Raw genomic sequence first — 19,346 nt, 5'->3', positions numbered from 1 at the left:
GAAAAAAATTGTGTGTTGAATTTAGAATCGACAGGACTTACCTAGCACTTGTTGTGATGATGCCGAAATCAAAACTGCGTTTTTAAGGAAGTGACGCATTAATAAGAGGAAGCTGTTATTGGTCATTGGGATCGTCTTTTTTAATTTACTTTAAAAAAATATATGTTTTCTAATCTATTTCGACTGATCTTTCAACTACAACAGGTAGAGCTGTAAAACACCAACGATAACGATGTAGGGACTTTATTTAATTGTGTAACCAATTTGATTGACAATTCAGTTGACCAATCGAATGCAAACGCAAACTCGATTCAACCTATCCAGATCATTCTCCAGCTCTTTCTATGAAGGTTGGGATTCATGCGAACGAAAGTGGTGTTATTATACGGTGGCGTTTCAAGGCTGGAGAAGTAACTCTTAACAGTTGAGTTTTGTTTCAGTAAAGCTAGGGTTTAACACCTGTCATACTTTCAAAATGAACACTTTAATCAGATCAACTGCTCGGTGTTTCCGAGCTGGAGCGGTGCTGAATAGACCTCAAGTTGACAGACATCTGCCGTACGCTTCGGCCCGACTCATGTGTTCGGCAGACATAGAGAAGAATGTTGCTGAAATGGTGAAGAAAGACAAAGTAGTTGTGTTCATGAAAGGGACACCTGCCCAGCCTATGTGCGGTTTTAGTAATGCTGTTGTCCAGATTTTACGGATGCACGGAGTTGATGACTACGCTTCATACAATGTATTGGAGGACCAAGACATCAGACAAGGTCAGCTATTGCTAAAGCCAGCTAGCTAGCATAGCTGAGTAACACAACTTAACTAGCTAATAATTGTCTTTGCTAATGTCCTTTTAACTTGATTTGTACCCTAGTTTCGTCGCTAGTATCTATCTAGTGTCTTTGTGTGTCGAGTGACTAGCCAAATTAACTTTCAGCGGGATGTTACCCTGGTTATCTAAGTTAACCAGATGGATAGTTAAGTCCTCATTGAACCAGTTTGGGTTGAGTTATGTCAGGCAGGAAACACCTCATGTATCGGTAAGCTTACTGTTTACCCCAGCTGTTTGGATCGACTGTTAAGTTGACAGTTAACGTGTAATAACCGTTGACGATTGTCAGTTAGTACTTGCTTTTACTTTGCTTTGCTTTGGGATAATGGCAAAAACCTCTAGTGGCCAAGTAACTACCGATTGGAAGCCAAATCCAAAGTTAACATGGTAATCATGAGCACGCAGCTCGCTACGTTAGCAGCCAAATATAATTGGTCTGCGTTATCTTCCCAAGGTTACTAGCTATGTTTATTATCTATGTTGAGCAGTGCGAGTGGGGCGTTTACTGTTTTGAACAGACTTATAACAGTTATTGAGTGTAACGTTTAACGTGTCAATGCCGTACATTGGCCATATCTCTGAAATTCTTGGAGAACGAGAAAGAAAACGCATACTGAACGATTTGGTACTATGGCATTTGCACTAGTGATATATGTGTGGTCTTCTCTTCCAACAGGGGTGAAAACATTCTCCCAGTGGCCCACGATTCCACAAGTGTTCTTCAACGGGGAGTTTGTGGGTGGCTGTGACATTCTCCTGCAGATGCACCAGAACGGTGATCTGGTAGACGAGTTCAAAAAACTGGGTATTTCGTCTGCACTTTTGGATGCCGAACAAGAGACCAAGTAGATGAGTTGTTGAGTGGGAGAGTTCAGAAGTTCGTAAAAGCTTCACCAAGCCAGATGTCATGGGAAGTTGGTTTACATGACCTGCTGCAGACTTACCTCAAGTGACTATGGACTGGGGGAGTTGGGGGTTAAGGAGGGGGGTCTGAGGCTACTCCAAAAATATACATACACTATCCAGATCCTGATTTAGGAACACGTCAGATCATCATAACAATTACTCTTGCTGCATATCTGAGCAAAAGAACACAACCATGTAGTAGCGCACTGTGTATTTAAGTGTTGTATATTAAGATGTTATCGTATGTAATTCAGAGGCATGTCAAATCTTTGTCAATAAAATATTTTAAAGTGTATTACTATACAGACATTCTGGTCGTGTTTATTAGGCGTTTAGAGATCATGACATCCGAGATTCAAGCCATTTTGGACTGGAGTTACATTAGGAGTACAAGTATGATATTTTCAGTGTCGGATGCTGTCATACAAATTAGTAATAAGGATAAAGCTTATTCATTGTTGCTTTGTTTTGGAGAGATATGTGTGTGTGTGTGTGGGCGGGGGATTCCACTATTTGCCAATCATGGGGTTTGTGTCTTGAGTATATCAGTTGCCCAATAGCATTGTTCTCCTAGGAGGCGATACTGACTCATAGGTACTAGTGACATCATAAATGGGTGAGTTACCAATAGGCCTTAAAGCAACAGTCTTTTCTGACATGTTCATATCTATATCAAAGTTGCCACTAGGAGGTGCTTTTGGACAGTTAAGGTTGATTTTAATGAATAAAAAAAGAAACAAATGAAATACATGAATAGCGAGAATTGCTTTTGTAGAATTTGCTGCTTGGTAAATCTGGACCTCAATAGTAATTGTCTTATAACTGAATTGTAAATATGGCAGCATGAATTCAAATTCATTGATTTGCCGTGTCTATTTTTATCAAAACCAAAATTCAACAACAAAATGTAGAAATTCGTAGAGAAGCCCTTGCATATTAGAGGTGAGAGGCTGATTAGATGTGATGTTTTTTTCCCTTCTGGAAAGAGTTGATCCCATCCAACATCCCAGACTTCTTCAATCATGTTATGCACTCACACATTATACGTACATGTGTGTTTATGTTCTCTTTACTTCAATTACCCCTGACCAGTTTGTTATTAAGATCAACTATGTCAGATTTGTTAATGTTACTCCCCAACACTGCAGAGCAGTAGTTCACAGCCTGTGAGTCTGAGTGAGATTTTGTACATTTGAAAACACCTTGCAACTAAATTATATTATGTATGTTTCCATATATATATGCATCGGCACAATAAGGAGGAAGAGCCACATGCACTGTGAAGAAACTTTCACGAGAGGCTACAGAAATGCTGTCAAATGAATACATAAGTGTAAAATAAATTAAATCCCAATATACAAGTAGTGTAGTGCATCTCAAAGTATGGTCCGAGAGTTGCAGTAATGGGGGTACATGTTGAGGGACGAGAACCCGAAACAACATGCTGGTCTAATGGAGTATGGCAGTGCTCTGCTGCATAGTACCCTCTGACTAACTTACTTGGTGATGAGTTTATAACCTACTTTGTACATACAGCCGCGGAAAAAATTAAGAGACCACTTCAAAATTATCAGTTTCTCTGGTTTTACTATTTATTGGTATATGTTAAAGTAAAATGTACATTTTTGTTTTATTCTATAACCTACTGGCAACATTCCTACCAAATTTCAAATAAAAATATTGTCATTTAGATAATTTATTTGCAGAAAAATGACAATTGGTCAAAATAGCAAAAAAGATGCAGTGTCTTCAGATCTCGAATAATGCAAAGAAAACAAGCTCATATTCATTTTTAAACTACACAATACTAATGCTTTAACTTAGGAAGAGTTCAGAAATCAATATTTGGTGGAATAACCTTGATTTAAAATCACAACTTTCATGTGTCTTGGCATGCTCTCCACCAGTCTTTCACATTGCCGTTGGGTGACTTTATGCTACGCCTGGCGCAAGAATTCAAGCAGCTCGGCTTCTTTTCATGGCTTGTGACCATCCATCTTCCTCTTGATCACATTTCAGAGGTTTTTTATGCGATTCAGGTCTCGAAATTGGGCTGGCCATGACAGGGTCCTGATCTGGTGATACTCCATCCACACCTTTACTGGCCTGGCTGTGTGGCATGGAGCATTGCCCTGCTGAAAAAAAACTTCTCAGAGTTGGGGAACATTGTCAGAGCAAAAGGAAGCAAGTTTTTCTTCCGGGACAACGTTGTACTTTGCCTGGCTGAGGTTTGTAAAAGACAATATGGATTGAAAAAGCGGACTGGAGGGTCTTCTAAGTTCGTCTTCTCTGATGAGTCCAATTTCACAGTAGGTGCAAGACTCTGTGACTTGTAGGCCTCTCCAGGTCTCCGTCTAACCCTCAGACGACCATGTGTTGGGCAAAGCTAAAAATTGGACTCAAAGAAGATGAACTTAGAAGATGACCTCCAGTCCGCTTTGGTTCAATCCTTATGGTCTTTTACAAACCTCAGCCAGGCAAAGTACAACATTGTCCCGGAAGAAAAACTTGCTTCCTTTTGCTCTGACAATGTTCCCCAACTCTGAGAAGTTTTTTTTCAGCAGGGCAATGCTCCATGCCACACAGCCAGGCCAGTAAAGGTGTGGATGGAGTACCACCAGATCAGGACCCTGTCATGGCCAGCCCAATTTCGAGACCTGAATCCCATAAAAAACCTCTGAAATGTGATCAAGAGGAAGATGGATGGTCACAAGCCATGAAAAGAAGCCGAGCTGCTTGAATTCTTGCGCCAGGCGTAGCATAAAGTCACCCAACGGCAATGTGAAAGACTGGTGGAGAGCATGCCAAGACACATGAAAGTTGTGATTTTAAATCAAGGTTATTCCACCAAATATTGATTTCTGAACTCTTCCTAAGTTAAAGCATTAGTATTGTGTAGTTTAAAAATGAATATGAGCTTGTTTTCTTTGCATTATTCGAGATCTGAAGACACTGCATCATTTTTGCTATTTTGACCAATTGTCATTTTTCTGCAAATAAATGATCTAAATGACAATATTTTAATTTTAAATTTGGTAGGAATGTTGCCAGTAGGTTATAGAATAAAACAAAAATGTACATTTTACTTTAACACATACCAATAAATAGTAAAACCAGAGAAACTGATAATTTTGTAGTGGTCTCTTAATTTTTTCCGCGGCTGTATATTGTATGGTCAGGGCCTACTGTTTAGTCTTTATGGTAAGGGGTAGCTAGTCTTATTATTAATATGATGGAAATGCACCTAGAAATGAACCGATCCCACAATCAGAATCCGTAAATACAATGAAATGTAAACATGTAACTGATAGATGAAATTAAATTGGAGATGTTTAACTGTTCAAATGTGGGGGCTCAATTTTGTTCTCATTGTCAAAGGCGGGCCTGCCTAGAAAGGTTTGTGAATCACTGCGTCTGTGCAAACTGCTTCCTTAATTCCAAACCTGAGGCCATGACTTCATCGCTGGGTCAAGTCTGTGGTTGTTTTGATTTGAGTTATTTTCTTGAGGTGGTTTTATTATGCCTTAAATATGTCAGTGAGAAAGCCAACTTTAAAAAGTTACTGCCAAGCTGTTTTTATGAGTTTCCAAATCAGTGTTGGTGGAATCAAATTACAGTCTCTGATCAACCTCATCAGGTTATTACATAGCCTGCTATGAAGCATTCTTAATGATCAGTATTCTTCACTGTGATAATATTTTCTTCTCTACTCTACACTACACCTATTTGTGTGTTGGAGGTTACACACACATCTACGACACAGTTTTTTTTTTTTTGCGCAATCCAACTGACACGTTAAAACAGAGAGACACCATCTTTCCCTCCATCTTCCAGCTTCAGCTTCTCTCTCCTGTCGCCTCCACTTCCCAGCCCTCCACCTCTCCCTGGACCCGGTTGCTAGGCAACGGCAGGTCTTGCGCTATATTGGACAGGAGGAGCGGGGAATGCCGCTCAGCTCTGTGTGGAGACCTCTTGCTGGCGGAACCAGGTCACTCTCTCTTTCTCTCTCTCTCTCTCTCTCTCTCTCTGCCCCTTGGAGGGAGGCCCACACTTCAGAAGAGTGATAGGTGGACAGTGGTAAGAAAAAGCCTTCCCTGGAAACCGTATGTATATATAGAGGAGCCTGCTGCACACACATTTACAGCAGCTGTTTGTGTGTGGGTTCCAAAGTGCTGATGTCTCGACTCTCAAAAGACACTCTTGTTCTGCCGCCTCTAGACAAACACGGAAGCAAAAGCAGGAAGTGTCAACAGAGAGATTAAGAGTTGTCTAGCTTCTCACGCTGTCTTTCTGTGTACTGTCAAACGATTATTTGCTGATGTCTGTCTGACTGGAGACACGGCTACTGAACCATCAATATATGAGTGTAAACTGTGATCGAGGCTATCGCTGCTGAGGCAAAGTTTAGCCTGACAAGATGGGAGAGGAAATCATCCTGGCTATACACTTCTCACAATGTCTTGGCCGTTTTAATCCAGTCCAGTTGTAGCCATCTTGGCTCTCTCTCAGCTGTGGTCAGTCTCTGCAGGGCCAACTCAGGGTGCATGTTATGAGCAGCTACAGGCTGAGCCAGAGGGATAATGTTCAGAGAAATCACAGACACCTTACGCTTGACCTCATCTGGTCCATAGGGACAAAATATATCAAACTAAACCAACAAATCCCTTTGGAAATCTTTGGGCCAGCTGTAGCTGTAGCTGTAGCTTATTTTAAAAAGTTGCAGATGGGGCACTTTTTACAGTCATGCAAAAAAAAAACGTACTGACCCTGTCACTGACAGTCCAGTTCAATGCCATGCATGTTTTCTTTTTGGCACACTGTGATTGCTACATTCAACAGTGTGTGTTTGCTTACACTCAGAGGGAGCAAAGTTTCAGAGACAACACGAGTCAGCACTGGCCGGTTTTAGTTTTTGCACTTAATTTGGAAAAAGACGTTAAGGTGGGCAACTGAGCAATGAGAAAAACAATAGTAAAAACAGTACTTCGCAGACCACAAGTAAGTTTTGATTCAAATCATCGGACGTTGGTGAGGCTATGTTATCCTCTCCTATTGGTGTTTTTGTCTTGCATGTCCAAGTCTGTCTGATCTTGTCCCAAAAGGCTGGGCTTCGGAGGAAACTGCATGTCACCATCTCAAGGACAAGGTCAAGGACAATGGTGAACGATGCCGCCATCCTTGCCTCTCCCAACAGACCTGAGAGAACAGAGAGCCAAGCAGAGTCGATTCTGAACCTCCTTGGCATCGTGGGAACAGTGCTCAACCTGCTCGTCATGATTTTCGTCTACATCTACACTTCCCTGTGAACGTGGAGCCAGCAGCCTGGGGTCACTTTAAGGTCACGCTTTTTAAACAAAAATTGGAAATGTCCCAGCTTTTTTTGTGTAGTTGTTAGCCAGAGTTCATGTGCATTTTGGCTCAGGGGATTCTACCAGCAAAGCAAAAAAAGGATGTCTTATAGTGTGTGGAAGAATCATTCATTGTGTAGCTTAATCACAATTTTATGTGTGGATTGTTATACATGTTAATATGAGTTGTTCACTGTTTTTTTTATTTGTTTTATTGTTCTTTTAACATCTTCTCTGTAGGGTTTAAGCATAATAAAAATGACCAAAGAGAACTTTACTGTTGTATTCAACCTAAACAGATTATGCTTCATAATGTCTGTGTTGCGGCATTTTTCTCAGTTTCATTCTTTAAGCAGTTATGACAATGAACTTGGACCTTCTCAGGGGCTGTGGTCCATCTTAACCCTTATAGCTCTATGCAAATTACGTAAAAAACACAGCTTGTCCTTTGACCAGAGTGTTATTTTTAGACACTGAAATGTTTCTGGATATCACAAAGAATTTCTACTTGTGGAGAATCAGAGTCTTAGCACGAAGAGCTCCTTTGTGAGTTGCACTGTCTCTGCACAATAAGCCTCCTCATTAATGGCGCGTCAATTCTCCCTCTGAGATTGTCACGTTGCAGTGGAGGGAGAGAAAGAGGGGAAAAAGCAAAGCCAGTAAGAAAAAGGCCTCCTGTCCCTCTCTCTTTACCTAAAACATCTACCTATCTATCTAGAGACAATTTTTTTTAACCTACCACACAATAAATATCATGGTGCCATCATAGGTTCTAAGATGTAATGTGAGTCATTCCCTGTGTTTTTTCTTTTTTTGTCCAAAGGTAGCTGTGAGCTGTGAGCCAGCCTCAAGCCCACTCTCTCTATCCCAGTCGGTGAGAGTGTTCTTCCCCTTGATTAGGTGCCCAGCAGTGCGTTCTGTCGAGCTAATATCTCACACAGCCCCCGGCACGAAGAATCCACAAGGTTCAAAAGGTATACCGAAACACCTTGGCCACTGTACTGAGCACACACTGAAGACGGGGCAGTGTTTTTAGCCGTCATGGCCATGGGGTCCCTGGGCTTCAATGTCACCTTTTATTAAACTGTGTGGAGCTGTCCTCTGTTTCCTGAGAGTGTGGCTGAATGCATGGATCAGTGCTTTCAGAAGCAGAGGTTTATTTTGCTCTTTGTTATGTGTCTCTCACCTAGCTGTGAAAACCAAGTGTGATGATGTCCCTCCAGCGATCACCGGAGCGGTGTGTTCATGGCCAACTATAGCAGATCGGTGTGACATTCTTAGACATCATCTCTTACTAAACTGGCATATCTCAATGCAGAGATATTTGCAGCAACTCATATACTTATATATAAGTATATACAGTATACTAATAACTAAAATTGAGCATTTTTTTATTAAATAGAGGACTACAAATGACATTTTGTTGATTCATTGTGTAGCTTTCCAAAAATATTTGTTTCTTTGTCACTATTTAGCTCTGCGCATGTTTATCTTTTCTTGAGAGTTGTTTATGCCACTACCAATGGGAACATATTTGTCTTTGCTTTTCAATTCATATCCTGCTTACATCTGGCTCCATTGTTGTATACCCATCAGAGAAAAAAATGAAGTTGTTCTCTCTGTGTCAACACTGTCTAGATATGGGAGAATATGAAAAATGAATCGGGAGAAAGATGAAAACTCTTGTGAAACATTCATGGGACAGCCTCTTCTGCCCTAGCATTAATATTCAGATCATGGTTTTGACAGAACAACGACATTACAAGCTGGCTATTGCCTCATGATTCATACATGGATTCCATCCTCTTCCTGTGTTGTTTGCATTTATGCTACTGAAGCAAAGCTTTCTCAGAATCCTCTGAAGCATACAGTTATTGTCAGGACTCTCCTATAAAAATACTTTCCTGGAAGACAGCATTGTAACTTGCTTATTACAGGGCTCATCTTTTTACCAAATTGTTGGCGTGAAATACACACAAAATGCCAATTTTATGACAGTACTTCAACACCGGTTGTGTTTAAATGTTCCTTTTACCCTCTAGTCTAGTTCTTGATTCCAAAACTCATTATTACCTGACCTCAGGCTTCAAACATCCCACAAATATTATGGATGTTATGGAGGGATGCAGCTGAAGTTGATGACTTTCTCAGAGAACACATTGCATCCTGTTCTTCACTGTCACACTGACAAATTAGAAACCCTGGGTGTTTGTCCTTCACTACTTCTCTGTTCTTCTCTGCTCTTGCAATGAAAGGTTTTTTTTTTCTCCAATATTTCTTCACATCAGATTGAGATCACTGTGATTCATGTTGTGCCCTTGTCATTTAGAGAAGGGGAACCGGAACAGGCGATATCATGTGTGAGTTTTGTAAATGAGGTGGTAAAATGCTAGCAGGGCTCAGCTAAAACCCACATTCACTGCAAAAAATAAGCTTTGAATGTTTATGAAATGCCTTCAGACCTCAGCTTCTGCTAGCCTAGCTTCCTTATCGCACTTTCTTCAAAACAAAAATTCCAGCAGGAGATCATTCGCAAAGTCCTGCAGTTGCTCAACTATATTTCCTTCCGATCATGCACAATCTCAGAGTTTCTTGTAGACAATACTTGTGAATCTGTGAACCCAAGAAGCATAGTGATACTGTTGCATAGTTTCCATGGACGTCATTATCGGGAAAGGGGAAGTGGGGAACTTTGAAAGTCCTGTAGCTAGTGCTTCACTAATCAAATGACTGTTCACTAAAATATTACTCAACTAGATAAAAAAAGAACTTTGGGGTTCAAATGCAGTATCTGGATTACATTTGGCTTGACACTGATTTGATACTAAGCCAAGAACTGTGACTTGTTGTATGAATATACAACAGTTAAATGATGAATGAATCAGTAAGTTGTCTTTGAAGTGTAGAAGGCCGGCATATCACCACCCTGTAATGAGACATTTACAGTTTGTATTTAACGTTCTCTTTCTATGATTATAACCAAGTACCATATAGAAGAGAATACCTTGTATATACTATATTTGAATTAATCACATTGTTGTGCCCTTATACAGCCCCATTCAAGCTTTTATTGCCACTGTACCAAGACTCTGAAACATGTTATTTATTTTTTTATGATTGTGATATGAGACAATGACAAAGAGCTATTTCAAATGAATGTTGTTTTAAAAACATGTTAATCGAATGTGAAATCACACCATAACAGGGAGACACCTACCCTTCCATCTGCAGACAAGCATTACTTGGATGAACTGGAATGCCTCTTCTGCATATTCAGAGCGGGCTTTTGGCAAGAGCTGGCAGCAGGCCCATGGCTCACCAGGCGGGTAGGTTAATTAAAAGAGACGTTACATCATCCCTCTGCTAATGGGGCTATGGTGCAGCAATCCCCCCAACCCTACCCCAGTCTCCTCATCGAATTCTAATAAGATGGCCCCACGAGAGGAGACATGGGGGGGGGGGGTCAGTTGTTGTGACTGCTTGCACCTGTCCCGCCATCTCAAAGAGAGAGAGAGACTCCAAGAGAGACTCCAAATGGGTGGAGAGTGAAAGTGAATGTGACTGGTGAATGGACGAAAATAGAGAATGTATCAAATTCAAATTAAACTTCAAGATTGAAACATTCTTAATAAAAAGATTCAGCAGCGCCCGGTCTTACCCAGTGTTCATGGTTTTGTGAGGTTTAACTGTACAAGTGTTGATGCTTTTGCACGTGGTAGAAAAGAGGAGGTGGGGGGGGAGGGGTGCAGATGAGGACATCATGGTTAAGACGTTGAGCAATAGTGTAAAAAGCAACTGACCACTTTGCTGTGCCTAATTGCATCACTCATGTTGTAATCATCTTTATATGTGGAAAATCTTGGCCCCTGACATAATTGGTATGTGGAATCGGAGGCTTTAATACGTATATATATATAAAAAAAACACATTTTGGCCCAAGAAATGCAGTTTATATGATATAAAGGGAAATGTTTATAAACTCACACCGTCTAGAGGATAATGCTATAAAAACACAACATACATACTATTGGTTAAAGGAGATAGTCCTATAAAAACACAACATACATACTATTGGTTAAAGGAGATAGTCCTATAAAAACACAACATACATATTATTGGTTAAAGGAGATAGTCCTATAAAAACACAGCATGCCTACTATAAGTAAAAGGCTAGTGCCAGATAAATACATTTGCTTAGCCAAACCGTATTACATTGTCACTAAATTGTTTAACACACAAATGAAATATGTTTCATAAAACTTGGATAATATGCACGTATACCCCTAGCCCTAATTCCAAATCTAATTTTAGCTCTAATTGTATACAAACAATATCTATTTCTCTTTCACAATCACTATATTACAATGCAGTTCATATTTTTCTTATTTTTATTTATTTCTATGAGATTCTAATAACCTGTTTGTGAAGTGACCTTGGGTGTCATGAAAGGCGCTTTAAATAAAATGTATTATTATTATTATTATATTATCATTGGACTGTACACAGGCCATGTCACAGGTGATAAATGGTGTGGGCTGTGATCTCGACCTGACTGTGAGAGGTGTTCTTGTTCACATGAAGCATAAAGGTTACAGGAGCACTCGCCTGTGGGCAGACAGTGTGTGTGTGTGTGTGTGTGTGTGTGTGTGTGTGTGTGTGTGTGTGTGTGTGTGTGTGTGTGTGTGTGTGTGTGTGTGTGTGTGAATTGTGTGTGTGTGTGTGTGTGTGTCTGTGTGTGTGTGTGTGTGTGTGTGTGTGTGTGTGTGTGTGAATTGTGTGTGTGTGTGTGTGTGTGTCTGTGTGTGTGTGTGTGTGTGTGTGTGTGTGTGTGTGTGTGTGTGTGTGTGTGTGTGTGTCTGTGTGTGTGTGTGTGTGTGTGTGTGTGTGTGAATTGTGTGTGTGTGTGTGTGTGTGTCTGTGTGTGTGTGTGTGTGTGTGTGTGTGTGTGTGTGTGTCTGTGTGTGTGTGTGGGTGTGTCTGTGTGTGTGTGTGTGTGTGTGTGTGTATGTGTGTGTGTGTGTGTGTGTGTGTGTGTAATGGTGATCAGAGCTTGTGTCTGTTGACGGTGAACTGCAGGGCAGGTTTGCATCCTCACACAGCTCATTGCCTTTGAAGGAGAGTCTGAATGCATGACATACAGTGGAGCGCATGTAACCCAGTGGGAATGTATCCATTCCAATAGCTTTTATAATCATAACTTTATATTTGATAAATATTGATAGTTTTTATCTATAAAGGATTTATTTAACTGATAGAATGTATGTTGTGTTATTATAGCACTATCCTCTAACTGATAGTATGTTGTGTCATTATAGCACTATCCTTTCACTGACAGTGTGTATGTTGTGTTATTATAGCACTATCCTCTAACTGACAGTGTGTATGTTGTGTTATTATAGCACTATCCTCTAACTGACAGTGTTTATGTTGTGTTTTATAGCACTATCCTCTAACTGACAGTGTGTATGTTGTGTTATTATAGCACTATCCTTTAACTGACACTGTGTATGTTGTGTTATTATAGCACTATCCTTTAACTGACAGTGTGTATGGTGTGTTATTATAGCACCTTTGCAATTAAATTGTAATTTGTTGTTGTTGCTGTTGTTGTTTTTGTTGCTACCCCAAACCCAAACAACACTGTAGCTTTTAGCTCAGATCTGTTGAATAAAATCATGAAGGTAGACTACTCCCCTCAAGCAGTTGTAGATAAATGATTGCATTGCCCAGCTTTCAGGGGAATATTGTACAGGTAAAACCAAAGAATAATTACACAGTGTTGTGTGCTTTAAAGATGTGATGTGCAACAATCAAGACAAAACAATGCATCTCCACTTCATGTGGAAGCAGTGTGTGCCTCCGCCACAACAATAGATAGAAGGACACGCTGATTCTCTCCCTGCCACACAAACTCATTAAGGCGTTCCTCTTCATCTCCTTCAATTAGGCATCCTCTTTCTGAGGCGGGGCCCCCTGTAGGGCTGTCGGATGAATGGCATCCATTAGCGTCAGCTGTTGTCTTTTTTCTCTCTCTCTCTTTCTCTCCCCGCGTACCCCGCGCCCCTCCATCCATTTCCATGCTGTGGAATAAATGCAAAATTTGCATCCAAATGAGATCACTTGCTCTAAGTAAACACTCCTCCACCTCTCCCTTCTGTTGTCTGCCCTTCTTTTCTTGTCCTTTTTTCCATCTTCTAAAGCCTTCAATGTTTTTGTTTTTGTTTTTGTTAATAGTTTTTTTGGCTAGCACCCAGCCCTGGGTGTTTGTTTGTGTGTGAAGTTTGGTGTTGAAAGCAAACTGAGGGGCTGTTAGACTGTGCCACGTGATAAATCACACCTTGTGCAGGCGACAGACGGCAATTAGAGAGCATGTGCGTCTGTATCGGAGTGAGGTTGTGTGTGTGCGTGCTTGTGTGAGTGTGTGTGTCTGTGTGTGTGTGTGTGTGTATGTACGTGTGTGTGGGCGCTTATGTGTGTTTGTCAGTGTGTTTGTGTGTGCTAAATGTGTACATCCATGCATGCTGCATTCATCAGTGAATGAGATGATGTGATCACTGTGTTAGGCCCAGGAAGAATCTTTCTTTGAAATTCCTCAAACGTCTGGTAAAGCCGTCAGGTAAAGCAACAGGGCGCAGAAGGAGCCTGTGTGGTTGTTTTTTGCGGTTTGTGCGGCTTTGCGCGCGGCTGGGATGTAGCCTCAGGTGTTATTCGCTGTGACGTGTGTCTTTCATCATCCTCACCGGACAAGAAAAGTCCTCAGGCTCCAAATGGCAGATACGCAACACTGAAGAGACTCGAATCGCAGCCGGCTGATACGTTTGCCGGCACCACCACTGCGGCTGTGATATTGGAAAGAGGAATGCATGAGGGCTCTGCTGTAGCATCTAAGGTTCTTGTCATATCACACATTACTGTATATGAGGTGAGAAAGTCACAGCATTCAGGTTGTATACGCTAGATAAAGCAGTGTCTTGCAGAGCAGAACAAAGTTTCAGGACATGGTGGCAACCATCTAAGGTTCTTGTCTATATCACACATTACTGTGTATGGGGTGAGATACAGTATAACGATAGATATCTGGTTAGCTAAACTTACAGAGAGGAACTTTAATAGGACCAGAATAGTATGAAGCTATTTGGAATTGCGTAAGCAATCTATTTGTATTGCTTCTGTTCCTTTTATAACCTTTATAACCTTGATCACTCTGTTTCGTTTGTCGTTATTAGTAGGGATAGGCGCGCTCTACTTCAAAAAATATATATAAATACGTTTTCGGGTGCGAGTAAAAGAATGTTAACTATTAGTAGAATAAAAACCGCACTCTCAAGCTTTTCTCTTTAGAAATAAGACCAGTTTATTTTCGTACAGACGCGTTTCGGCCTTACGCCATCGTCAGTGTGTCGAAACGCGAAACGCCGAAACGCGTCTGTACGAAAATAAACTGGTCTTATTTCTAAAGAGAAAAGCTTGAGAGTGCGGTTTTTATTCTACTAATCGTTTGTCGTTATGGCAGTCACATTTGTTTCCCTTACACTGGCATGGCGTAGTGCCAGCTTCAGTGCCAGTGAATTGATGACGCAATGGTCTGGTGATTAAGTGTTGGCAATATTGAATAAATTATTAAAGGCACCCAGTGCAACTTTCGAGGCTTAAAAATAAACATTCAATTTCTAGTCTTTTTTACACATAGTAAGTTTCAATAACTCCATACCATTACATACCGACATTCAAGCAGCAAAGATGAGACGTCGTTGTGTGGTGAGAACTGATAGAAAATCGATAACAACAACAATCGCCGCCATTTTCTTTATTTTTTGTAACCTACAATAAATAAAGCAGGCTTCCAGTCAATGGAAAAAATGGCTTCTCCCCACCGGCGATTGTTGTTGTTTACGATTTTCTATCAGTTCTCACCACACAACGACGTCTCATCTTTGCTCCTTGAATGTCGATATGTAATGGTATGGAGTTATTGAAACTTACTACGTGTAAAAAAGACTAGAAATTGAATGTTTATTTTTCATTGAATGTTTACATAAAGTTGCACTGGGTGCCTTTAACTGAATACAAATATATACAGTATAAATCATTCATTTTTGGGCCAGTATTATAAGATATTTGATGAGTAAAATCAAGTGTAGTTTGTGGCACTTTCTATGGCAACTATACATGTATACACATATATAGGTGCTATGCATGTTCATGCATAACCCAGTCATTACTGTATGATGTAATGCACTGCATACTGCATTGTCATGTACTGTATTGTCACGTGCATTGTATTGTACCACAAAGCATTTTAATTCTGTACTGTACTGACATGAGGAAACACAAACTGCAGTTTTCCGGAACCAAAATTGGGATGACATTACATTGGGCTTCTTTTCATGAAACACAGCCTCCTTTAGTGAACTTCAAGTATTATATATCATCCATTCACATTCAAACATGAGTTGGATTCATAATTGTAATTCAGAGTGAATAGGATTTCAAAGGATATTTTCCAGACTCCAGTCACCATTCAGCATAGTATCAGAGTTGAGTCTGAGGGTAACAGCTGTTGGAGCTTATGGTAAGAAATGGCTCCCTCTTGTATTGAGCACAACAGTGAGTCTCTCACACAGTCACAGAGAGGTAGATCAAACGCCCCATTTTAAATAGCGTGCTTTGCTGTCCACTCCCTTGGTGTTTCTTCCATACGCAGTAACAATCCAAACCACACAATGCTGGGAAGGAGTGTGTGTGTGTGAGTGTGTGTGTGTGTTTGTGTGTGTGTGTGTGTGCGTGGGTGCGTGCGTGCGTGCATGCGTGTGTATGTATGTATGTGGAGGTGGAGGGTGCACCATGGCCCACTTTCCTTGGCTTTTGATTTGCTTGTTTATTAGTTTAATAAGCTTCACCAGCCTCAGGGACAGAGCTATAATATCACGAGGTCAGGTCACCTCATATGCTGAGCTGCATTAACCGCCTTTACCTTTGCTGTGCTGTTCCAGAAACATTTTTAAACACTGCATGAAGCTCTGCCCCTCTGGTCGAGAAAAATGTCTGAACGTTCCCAGATTTACAGCCGCCGGAGGACGAAACAGACTGAGAGTGTTACCCTTTCAACAGTAAAAGATCTTAAGCTGATTTTAAGAGAAAATTAGAGCAAATTAAAGTTAGATTTGTAACACAACACTGTGCTGCACAAATCTAGCTGTGTTGTTCCTTGTACTTCCAAATGTCTGAAGATGTTTGTGATTTAGAAGTGACGTGGTGTTGCACCTTGTTCTGCTGTACTTCATCTTCCACTGTCAGGATTATGGTTTCATTATTCAGTAGCCAGTGAGTTGACTGATGAACTCATCATTTTTCACCTGTTTCTTTCATAAAATAGCCCACAACTGAATCAAAAAGATTATTGTCACTTTGCTGATATTCATAATTTGCATTTTCAAACAGTCTTACTACCTCTGAGATTTCACATACTGTATAAGAACACTGCTTAGGGGAGTTTCATTGTAAAAGTATCATTTGTAGAGATAATAAATAGTTTATTATCTATTTTTTTTACCTGTTGCATCCCTCATACTCCATTATTGCTGAATACAATTCACAGGCCTCATTCTGCAGGGGTCAAAGGTTATATCTTCGTAAATGTAGGATGGAAGTTAGCATTATGCTCATATGCGTTCTGTGTTATCCTGAACACATGGCTATGTTTTGTATTGTCAGTCGATCTATAAAGCATAAAGAGTGTGCTGATGATTGGTTTACTTCACAGATTAGCTATTCCTGTTCTCACCTGTACCATTGGAATACAAAAAAAATAAAAATAATATTTGTTCCTTTAATTGTGTGGACATTTTCATGATCATTATCAATTATGTGTGCTATCTTGTCATTTCCGCTTAATCGTATTAAACAAACTAAGGCATAATAGTTCAACGTTTTTCTGTTGCCATTCACAGTAGGTTGATAATCTTCCATAATGTCAATCATAGTTGCTATTACTTAATGCTTTTTAGGATCCTGCGCTCTCAGAGTGATAGCTTCTGACTCTCGCCCACTTAGAAGACAACAAATAATCACACAGACTCTCAGATCTCTTCCAGAATATGTCTTTGTGCTATTAGTCTGTGAAGAGTAGTGATTTGGGCTGCCTGATACAATCAAAGAGCTTGGCTTTATTGGCGAAGCAGACGATGGGTAGCATCTGCGGAGTAGTGACTCGCCAAATATTCTCATTACAGGACCCAGTGCCAATGCTGAGTGGATCCGCTCCTCTCAGACAGAACCTCACTCTCCTCACGGCCCCTCTCAGAGACCTGTGCTTCAGCATACTGAGACTCATTCCTGGCCTCTACATTTCTCAGTTAAGCCTCTAACATCGATTCTGTTGTAATATGTATCCTACCTATCCTAGCACACTCAGGGCCCTAGTTGGTGGTGGAGATTTGGGTGAAAAACGGCCATCACTGCCCTAGTATGATTTATCTATCTGGAAAAAAATATAACGTTTTATTGGAAGAGTGGCATATTATGCCTACATATTTATGTGTTAACAAAGAAGCAGGAGCAAATCTGTTTTATGGGTTATTGCAATTCATCTATCTCAGACATCCATGAAGTTAAGCCTGCCAGATCGCTCTCCTAAGTCCCTGACCAGGATTGGACTGAACACTTGGCCTGGTCCCCGGGCGCCGTAAAAAGGCTGCCCACTGCTCCTGGAGCCCCTTGAGGATGGACAAGGACTTCAGGATGGGTTAAAAGCAGAAGGACAATTTCACCGGTGACCTCATCAGCATGCGTGTGTGTGTGTGTGTGTGTGTGTGTGTGTGTGTGTGTGTGTCCTGTGTCGCCGCCAAAATGCATGTGTGTGATGTTGTGGGTCCTGCTGTGTGACAATAAAACTGACTTTGACTTTGACATTGACTTTGACTTTGATATCCTGAGTATGTTTTAAAAGGTTTAACCCCTTGAAAGACTAGAGTATATGGGAAGAGGAAAGGCTTACTTACTTCACTTTGAAATACTGTTTAGGTAATGTCCTCTTTAAAGTCTTTTTTACTGTTACACCAACCCTCAGCACCATACATGTCCTTTGTGTTGAATACATATTTCAGTTTGCTGGCATGCACTTTTGTATGAAACTATTTAGCATTTTCTGAATTCTTAACTGTAAATGCAAAGGGTACACTGTGTGTTCAAGGCTTTGGCCAACAGTGTTTCAGAAAACTGTAGAAAATTACTGAAATTTGTGCTGTACTGAATTTGTGTATATATTCAGTATATTAGAACAATTTTGGCAATTTTCTCTTTGAAGTGCACTGTAACACCATAACTTTAAAAAGCATAAGCCTAACAAAGATACGAGTGTTTTAGATTTATCACACTATTAAGTGATCCAAAAAGTCTAACCATATGCATACCTGTGCCGTTTAATGCAACAATTAGATTTTGAATAGGGATTATTGAGTTTTTAATGCAGTGTTTATATTTTGCAGGAGATATGAGGTGTTCTGCTTTTTGCGTGTGCGGTTATGTGAATTGTGTGTAAAGTCTTTTTAAAAATGAGACTAAGTTTCAGAAAACGTATGAAAGCAGTTGTACAAAAGCTGTAATATCGTTAAACAATAAAGAACAAGTCTGAAACCAGAATATTCATTTCCATCTAATCTCTGACACCAATTTGTCATTAATACGGGCCATTGTGCATGAAATACAGGGTTTAGGAGTGCAGTGGTCGGATAATGGGAATTTAACAGTGAAGCCTCATTCATGAGCACTACAAATCATGAGACTAATAAGTTCTGTCTTTGTGATAGCTCTGTAGAGATCACATTATAGACAGAGAGTTTTATTTCACAACTTCACAAAGTCAGAGAGTACAGGGTTCATATAGGGTAATACTGAATTTAAATGTGCTCACACCTGTGTGGAGTCTCCATGTCTCATCTCCATGACCCTGGCTCTCTCTGAGCTTCTCTCGACCAGACCCACACACCTCACTGTCGATGTAGAGCCTCTTTTCAAGCATGACAAATCATCTTTGTAATTATTCTGTAACAAAAAGACACAAAAGGCTTACTTCACAATCTTCCAAAGCCACAGAGCAAAGCAGACACGTACGTAGGTGGATATTGAAAACAAGACGTGTTTAAAATGTCTCTTTTGCAGGTCCTCTCCAGAGTCTCTGGCTCATGCTCTGTTTCCCTCCTTCTAGCCTGGCTTTGCTTTATAGACCCTCTTACATTCCTGTCAGTAGATATGGAGCAACGTTC

General features: G+C 40.4%; 1 protein-coding gene across 1 annotated transcript; it reads left to right on the top strand.

The window, feature by feature from the left end:
• The first annotated feature begins 357 nt into the window (after positions 1–357).
• On the top strand, positions 358–2,030 carry glrx5 (glutaredoxin 5 homolog). Its single transcript, XM_080833569.1, has 2 exons — positions 358–767; positions 1,506–2,030. The coding sequence occupies exons 1-2, from the start codon at positions 476–478 to the stop codon at positions 1,676–1,678; spliced, it is 465 nt and encodes a 154-aa protein (XP_080689695.1). The 5' UTR covers positions 358–475; the 3' UTR covers positions 1,679–2,030.
• The last annotated feature ends 17,316 nt before the right edge of the window (positions 2,031–19,346 follow it).

This window comes from Sprattus sprattus (assembly GCF_963457725.1).
Source record: "Sprattus sprattus genome assembly, chromosome: 2".
NCBI classification, from domain to species: domain Eukaryota; kingdom Metazoa; phylum Chordata; class Actinopteri; order Clupeiformes; family Clupeidae; genus Sprattus; species Sprattus sprattus.
Note: the sequence above shows the minus strand (reverse complement) of the source record. Positions and strands in the feature narration are given on the sequence as shown.